This window comes from Penaeus chinensis, chromosome 11, assembly GCF_019202785.1.
Source record: "Penaeus chinensis breed Huanghai No. 1 chromosome 11, ASM1920278v2, whole genome shotgun sequence".
In the NCBI taxonomy this organism is placed as follows: Eukaryota; Metazoa; Arthropoda; class Malacostraca; order Decapoda; family Penaeidae; genus Penaeus; species Penaeus chinensis.
In genome coordinates, this window is record NC_061829.1 from 1,778,753 (window position 1) to 1,787,016 (window position 8,264).

An 8,264-nucleotide genomic window follows, 5' to 3' on the forward strand; every position below is an offset into this window, starting at 1 on the left:
GTTTATTTCTATGTCAATTACCAGAGACCAAATATTACACTCACAGAGAGGCCAAATTAATGCTCAAGGTTAAATGTGACCTGACATCACTAAATGTGATAGAAGCTGCATGGCACCATTGTGTGGAGAAGGTGCCGAAAATGCTGCAGCTATTTTTTTTTTTTTTTTTTTTTTTTTTTTTGGATGGGATTTCAACAAATTTTGATACCATAATTAATAATGTGCATTATCCCATCTTTCAGTGTATGTTACCGTACATTTTTTTGAACTAATCTGCAAACTGAATTTACTGAGAAGATATCAGTACTGGGTGATAATGCTGACAATGGTCTTTATGTAGATTCTGACTCTGACCATACACTAATTCAGTATTTCTATATGTAAAATAAAGCTCACTTCTTTTCTTCCTCAAGACTCGTGTCAAAAATTCCTACATTTCTTAACATTTCATCAACCATAGCCTAGTTCAATTCACCCTAGTACTGTTAGAAGGCTAATCAACTAGAAAATTCATCTGGCAGCTTCAGACTCATTTGGTGATGCCAGACCACAAATGCAAGCAGACCTGCTCACTCAAATGATATTTTGATTGTACATAAGGGCTGTTTTTAGGACACATTAAAAATTATCCCTGATAAAACAGATGAACCAGGGAGAAGCAAGCCAATGTAAAAAAAATCATGCATTTTGTGCTGAACATAAGATCTTCATCTCAGTTCCATATCTGAGCTGCTACTTAGGAGTAAAGTGGAGTTAAAACCAAATGCTATTGGCTTAACTTCTGGTCAAAATCAATTCTATACACAAACTCAAGGATGCAATAACAAGATCTAGAAGAACACTCACATCCCCATCTCAAAATTAAAATACTACTATGATATGATTTTAAAGTTAAAGAACATGTCTAATCACTTCTCGTCCATCCTTCCCCATTAAAAGCTGCGACACTGTCACATAATCATAATGATAATCAGAATCAATCATAAGAATAATACAATTGGAACCAACCCTATTTCTCGAAAAAGAGCAATAGGATAGTCAAATAGAAACACTGTTATATCTATGGGGTTGTGGTATTCTATCAGACCTGTAAATTTTGTAGATCCATCACAGTTTTAGATATCCCATGCATAATATAAGAAGGGAATAGTCAAGAATATAGTTTACTTAAATACTTTGTCTTGGACCCAAAACACTATCTATGCAACATTGTGCATTGACACTTCAGCTTTGGTGATTGTTGTGGTCCATTTGGACAGAGGTACATACCTGAACCCATAATATACACTCTGTCCATTTTATACTTATTACTGACATATAACACTTTGCACTTAACTGTGTGACAGTATTCGTCTTATTAATAATGATTGTAAATCATCAACAACTTCAACATATAAATTACTATTGTATAATAACAACTGTTTATCAAAGGAAGTTGTTCAAAACTGCTATTTGCCATTTTCCTAAAGCAGCTGGACAAGCAGATTGTGCTGTGCAAGTTAGTGGCTGTCCTAAAGCTTTCAAGGATATTCACAAGGCCACCCAAAGAAAGCTGCTTTGGTACCTAAAACATGACTTCACATCATTTCACCTCAAACTGCAGTCTGAGCCAGCTTTTTTCCTTTGTCTATGCATTTTGTGCACTGCCATAGTCAACTAGCACTCTCTATTACGACCGTTAGCTGATCACTGGTTCTTACGATAGGAGTCTTCTACGTTGATCCTCATCTTGTTGAAGGCTTCTGTCTTTACAAAGTCGACCGTCTTGTACACTACTGAAGGAGCAGAAGCCCCGGCACAATTCTTCAGCGTACTTGCCTTGATGGATTTAGGACTGTGCTTGGCTTCTGGATGTAGGTCCAAGTCTAAATACTGGATTTCATGTTGAGAACGGCGTGCGCTCTGCAAGGGAAAGAAAATCTGAAACAAACGAGAGGAGGGAGAAGCATGCATTAGTTCCTGAAGCCAAACACCACCAGCCAAACATGCTTACATATAACAAGTCTTGTGGGGAAGGTAGAGAATAAATAAATAATTATGGCAGATAGCCACTGGGAATTCTCAGATGAGAAGAACACGAACTGAGAGTGAAAAAGAAGACAAAGAAGAAGAGGAAAAAGGAGGAGGAGGAGGAAGACTAAAAAGAAGAAGGAGGAGGAGGTAGTTTTGTATGTGGTATATGTGCTTTCCACTGTGAATTTTGTCACTCACAGATGATTCCCCAAGTGATCTGCCGCCATGGAGTCAATTAGTAGGCCAACATGACCTCATCTGATTTCCTCCTTTCTTGATTTGTTTTTAAGATTAAAAATCTAATGCTTTAAATGTCAATACAGACTTCTTTAAAACTAAATATATAATAATAATATTATGAACAAAATCAAGGTAGCATTCAATGAATTACTTTTTTGTTTCATCTTATTTTATCATTTCCATTTAATAATCTACTCAAAATAACAAACCAAATACTTGGACAAAACAAAAGTCCAAATGCAATAGTGTTAAGAAAAGAAAAGAAAAGAAAAGAAAAAAGAAAAAAAAGTGAAGAGAAAAAAAAGAGAAAAGAAAAGAGGCAGAAAGAAAAAAAAATAAGAGAAAAAAGAGAAAAAAAAGAAAAGGAAAGAAGAAGAAAAGTTGTCCCTGTCGTGTCACAGCCAACAACAGAAAAGGGCAACCAAATACCATGCACTGTGCAGATTCATCATGCAACAAAGACCAATAACATGGATTTACAAAGCAGTTTCATGCAATTTCATGTGGAGCCTCTTGTTAGTATATTCATTGCAAAATAAATTTGTAGCAACAATAATCAAGGATGGCATTACAAACAATGGGATTTCAGTTCCATGCTTCCCAATCTGCAGTATCTCAGTGCTCCCTATTTTACATACCAGTAAAAATGAATCAAAATTATGAAGCTATAAATACTCTCTTTATGTTTTACTCATTTTTTTTATACTGCATCATTTTTTTAATTTTTTTTATTTATACAAAATAAAGACAGATTTTTAACAGCAAGCAACTCATTATCTTTTTTACTGGTCATATTTACTGACCATAACTACTTGCCTTTCCTATAAATCTACCTATCATGATGTTAAATTTTATCTTTCTCTGTATACAGCTCAATCTAAAGGCATGTCTATGTGGCACACTTATAGTGAGACTAACCTGCTCATCTGCATTGGTAGAGTTGCGTCTGCTGCCTGGACTAGAAAGTCTGTCAGCTTCGTCACCACTCTCATTCCCATTACATCCATTGCGCATAGTCGGAGGAGTTGGAGAAGGCGCAGCTCTTGGTTTTCTTTGATCGTGCTTTCTGTGGCCGACTGGGGCTGGGTCAAGAACAAACATGGGTTTGCTTCCTGCATCAGGTATATTCTTTATGGGCTTTAAATTTCTGTCTACCATGGGCGGTGCTGATGCAGGTGGCACTGGCGATCCACCCACAGCCCCCAGAATTTCCTGGGGGCCACCAGATGGAGGTGGTGACAGCTCTGAACTAATACTAATTCCATCAGCAGCTTTCCTTGGTTTAAGCCCACGATCAACTGCTGGGGGATGTTGTGGGCTTTTGTTGGCCTGAGGGATGTTAGAATAAAGGCCTGCAGGTGAGATCCTTGGATCCAGCTCCCCATGCTTTTCAACTGTGTCATGAATACGCATGTCATAAGAAAATATCTGACCTTGGACAGAGGGTGAAACAAAGTTATTGTAACAGTGTCTTTGTTTCAGTCTATCTGCAGCCTGTGGGCTCACAGTCTCTTGCTGTGGCATCCTCAAGGCAGAGTGCATATCTTCAGTGTCAAGTGGGGTGGACGGAGGCACAGAACTGCTGACTGAAGCTGGGGAAGGCTCTGGGTCAGAAGATCCAATGTTACCATCATGTGAAGACAGTGATCCAGCCAAGCCATTCTTTACTTTATCATTTGAACTGTTTTTTCTAATCAGAGTTGTTCTAACAATAGTGTCCAAGTTCTGATAGGTCTGCTGAGGCATCTCGGTTAAATGTGCTGGCTTTGGGGGCCTTGGGGGAGCTGAACCCTGGTGCTGGTCATCTTCAGAGATTACCATACCTTTCATTTCACTTGGTAAACTGCTTCCTGCTAGTCCCCCAGTTGCTCCATGGCTGTCCCAGGGTAAATCCTTTGGATTCTGCATACCTCCAGTAGGTCTAGCTGAGTCACTAAAAAATGTTGCTTCAACTGTGGAAGGAGTGTTAGCCCACTCATCATCACTGAATACACTACTTCCCTCAGTTCCCAGTGGTGACTGCACACTCAGGGTATCTTCTGAGGTTGCCCCCGATGGCCTTAATGTTCGTTGGCCATCGTACGGTTCACGTGGTATTGCCCCCGTGTTAATCATGGGAGCTGGTGGTGCCTGTGTCAGAGGTGGATGACTGTCGGGACACATGGTTGGTGCTGGTGGAGCAATTTCATTTGGTATACTAGAGCGATGATTCTCTGTTGACACAATGGTAGGCAAGTCATCACTGAAGGGGAAACTGGGGCTAGTAATTGGGGTTCTCTTCCCGGTAATACATTCGCTTATGGGAATGTACGGCCCAGATATGGAAGAACTCTGAGACGTGGGTGAAATTGGTGGGGAGTCTATCCGAGGTTGGTCCAGGGGCAGGACGCGGACGGGAGCAGGGGGTGTTGCAGGGATGGTGTTACCTGGAAGAGGTTCCAAGGCTGGCAATGGGTAATCCTCCTGCTGTGGATACATCTTCAGGCCACATACTTGACAAACACAGTCCACCCATCGGTTCATCTCCTGCTCTGTCTCTGCACATAAGTAGTAGATTCGCTTTGGGGTCTTGATGTCAAACATGAATCTGTATTCTGATTTCCGATTAGGAAAGACTATACCAGCATCAACCTGGAATGAGAAAATTTAAATACAGTAAGATCTGAATAGGAAGATAAGTTCTTAATCTAATTCTACTCTTAATTATGACACAAACAGTTAAATGGAGTACCTTTACTAATATCATTTTAACCCAATAGCGACGGGTCACGGCTATCGCCGTCATAACAATACGCACGATGTGAGGCGTGCGGCTGTCCGCAGCGGCGCCGCACCAAAACGCCCCGAGGCAATGATTCGGCTTGATGGACCGATATCACGCGCTCAGAGTCGGCGCGCTGCCGCCGTTCGCCGGAGCGTAGAGTTTTTTTTAATTTGCTATACCCGCCGCCATTGGGTTAACAAAGATTCAGCTAATAGTCTCAATTACAATTATACTTATACAAACATATGCGCGCGCACGCACGCACGCACACACACACACACACACACACACACACACACACACACACACACACACACACACACACAAAACTCTGACCATTTTCCCGCTCTAATGACTTACTTTTGCCCTTTGACTTGTTACTTAGGATGGCTAGGAGGACCACAACTGAGGACGATATTTCACCAGTGGGTGCCACGTGCAAGGCAGACCACTTACTTAAGGACACTTCTTTGGAGACGGGAGTGTGATGCATAAGCGTGCAGCACCTTGTGAAACGTTTTTGTGAGCACAGAAGAGAATGATTTGCAGAGTCCTGAGTGCAAGCAAGGTAGATTTAAGTTACTCTCTCCATGGACCCAGAAAATTATAGAAAAGTAGGTAGGTGATAACAGCTTAGGAAATCAAGGAAACAAACCCAAAACTCCTTGGAAATGTTTCTCTACGTTGCCTCCAGGAATGTCTCCACGACCATCTGGATTTCCAAAGTTTTTGGGCTTGGAAGAAACCACCACTCAATAGTGTCCAGGAAGAGATATGCATCTCTTTTTCCAAGAAATATTACAAGTGGGACCTTGACACCTGGTGAAGTGTACTTTACAGTAATTGGCAGCCATGGAAGGACAATCTACCTTCCTCCCCACTGAAAAGATGGCAAAGTTCCCTAATGGGGTTGCTGCCAATGAGATGAACTAATATAATTACTCTGACTATTTCCCCCAGCTCATTTGAGAAGATTCAGGCTAACATTTTTCTGCAGGATGGTGGTCCTTGTCATATGGCAAAATTAGTACAACTTTGGCACTGTGATTCTAAAGATAACTATTTTAGGGACTGGCTAGGTACTAGTCTGGACCTAAATCCTATAGAAAAATTACAGTTGATTATCAAATGGCGTATAAGTGACACTGTCACGTCAACCCTCCCAAAGCTGAAAACTGTAATCCAGGAGGCTTGGGCCTCATTTCCCATGAAAATTTCACAACTAAGTTGATTTGGTTTCTAGGGGCTGGCAGAATGCTTGAAGCACCAGGGCAATGCCATGAAATATTAATGATTGTCATATTCAAGTAATAAACAGGTAAGTAAAAAATTTGGATTTTTTCCTCACCTCATGACTTCATGCACTTTTGCCAGCCAGGAACAAGTGAGAACACAAGTGATAAAATGTTTCACAAGATGTTACAGGTTATCATGTAATCCAATGAAAATAATCAGAGATTTTGAGAAGGTAGCAACAAATGCCTTCCACAAGAATTTTCTGAATGCAGATATTAGAGGATGGTGTTTCCATCTGAGACAGTCTGTCTCAAAATGCATCTATTCTCAGCCTTGCAGGATGGGATAAAGATGCTGTCTTCGCCCTCCAGGTTAGGATACTTATAGCTCTGGTACTGTTCTGCTGCACAACATTCATCATCACATGAAGATTTTACCGACGGATAAAATTTCCAAGGATGACAGACTTCTAGAGTTCATGCAATATTTTCAACAAATTTATATTGGTCAGCTGATTCATGGCGATGAGGAAATTCACAAAGTTTGTGAATGATCTACTCTGAACAAATAACACTTTGGAGCAATGGCACAATGGGTTTGCCAGGATGGAGCTGGACCATACTCAGTTGCTGCTGCTTGTTGCAAAATACCAAAAGTGGCAGCACAAATAGGCCCTGAATTGCAAGCACCATGCACTTAGCAGAAAGAATCTTGTAACAACACAAGATTCCTATATCCTTCTAAGTTTACAATATCTGGTTCAAATGGGTGAAGTAATGGTGATCCACACAGTGCATTAAAGTTATACTGACCAGAGAGAGAAGATAAAAAAATCAACCACTATTTACCTGGTAAAAACAAACTAGTTGAACTCTTAACCCCTTCACGATGGGTCACGTCTCTATACGTTATGACAAACTGCTCGAAATGTGGCGTGCGGCTGTACGCCGCAGGGGCGTGCCAAAGTGCTATGAGCCAATGATTGATGTACCGAATTCCTGCGCTCAAAGTCGGCGCGCTGCCATTGATCGCCAGAGCGTAGAGTTTTTTTTTTTTTTTTTTTTTTTTTTTTTTTTTTTTTTTTTTAAGTTTTCTTTACCTGTCACCAAGGGGTTAAACTTATAAAAAGGCGGAGAAGTTAAAATCTCCAAAGGCAAAGGCCTACAAAGAGCAGAAAAAAAGCACTTATCAACTATCAACTTACATCGAATGCCATTGAATGTGGGCTACAAAAATTCTAGTAACTCTTGCAGGTTGATAAAATCAGGTGAAAACTTATGAAGGGGATGTGAATTATCTGTTACAATCCTGTATGAGACTGAAAGAGACCCAATATGTCAACAATGCCCAGTGTTCAAATCTAATTCAGACAGGAGAAATCTATTGGTATTAAAGAAACGATCAATCAATCGGAAGCGCAACTCCTCAGCTGGTAACCTGAACAATACTCAAAATGAGGATGAATGAAAGAGAAAAAACATCTACAAGTAATGTTGTCATCCTCATAAATCCTCTTGCACTTGCGAATGATAACTAACTAAGATGAAACTGCCTGGGCCATATTAAAAAAAACTGCAATTCAAATGTAAGCTTTGAATCAAGGGTCATACCTAAGAGCTTCAGATTATCCACAGAAAAGATTAAGACTCCACTCATCAGCAGACTTGGATGCAGAGGAAATAGCATTCTAAACCAACTCTCAATTTTTCCTACTAGGAATTAATTTCAAGCCATACCAACAACACCATGATTAAATTACAATTAGGTCTACAGGTCAGTTATGTGTTTTTCTTGAAATGGAAGAAACAGTTTTTTGGTTTCTGCAAAGCTAAGTGGCCTCTTTTTACTTTTTCTGAACTGGGTGGTTCAGGGTGCTAATCAGAGCTAAGATGAAGGGTGCAATAGTTTGGGAAGGCAGGCCAAATATTGTTCTTTATCTAGAAAATACTTAACACATTTCATCTTTGTGAAGGTGAGTCGTAGGGAGAGAATGAGATGTGGAAGGTCAATT

At 40.3% G+C, this 8,264-nt stretch overlaps 1 protein-coding gene across 2 annotated transcripts in view; it reads right to left on the reverse strand.

The window, feature by feature from the left end:
• Positions 1–258: 258 nt before the first annotated feature.
• The window catches only part of LOC125030342 (protein daughter of sevenless-like), an 18,953-nt gene continuing 10,947 nt past the window's right edge, over positions 259–8,264 (reverse strand). The window contains exons 3-4 of one of the 2 annotated variants that reach the window (XM_047620329.1): positions 3,172–4,884; positions 259–1,902 (exon numbers count right to left, since the gene is read on the reverse strand). In XM_047620329.1, coding sequence (XP_047476285.1) covers positions 1,687–1,902; positions 3,172–4,884 — 1,929 coding nt within the window. In that variant the 3' untranslated portion in view covers positions 259–1,686. Of the gene's footprint in view, positions 1,921–3,171; positions 4,885–8,264 lie in introns of both variants that reach the window. The other variant, XM_047620328.1, reaches the window with a different exon arrangement.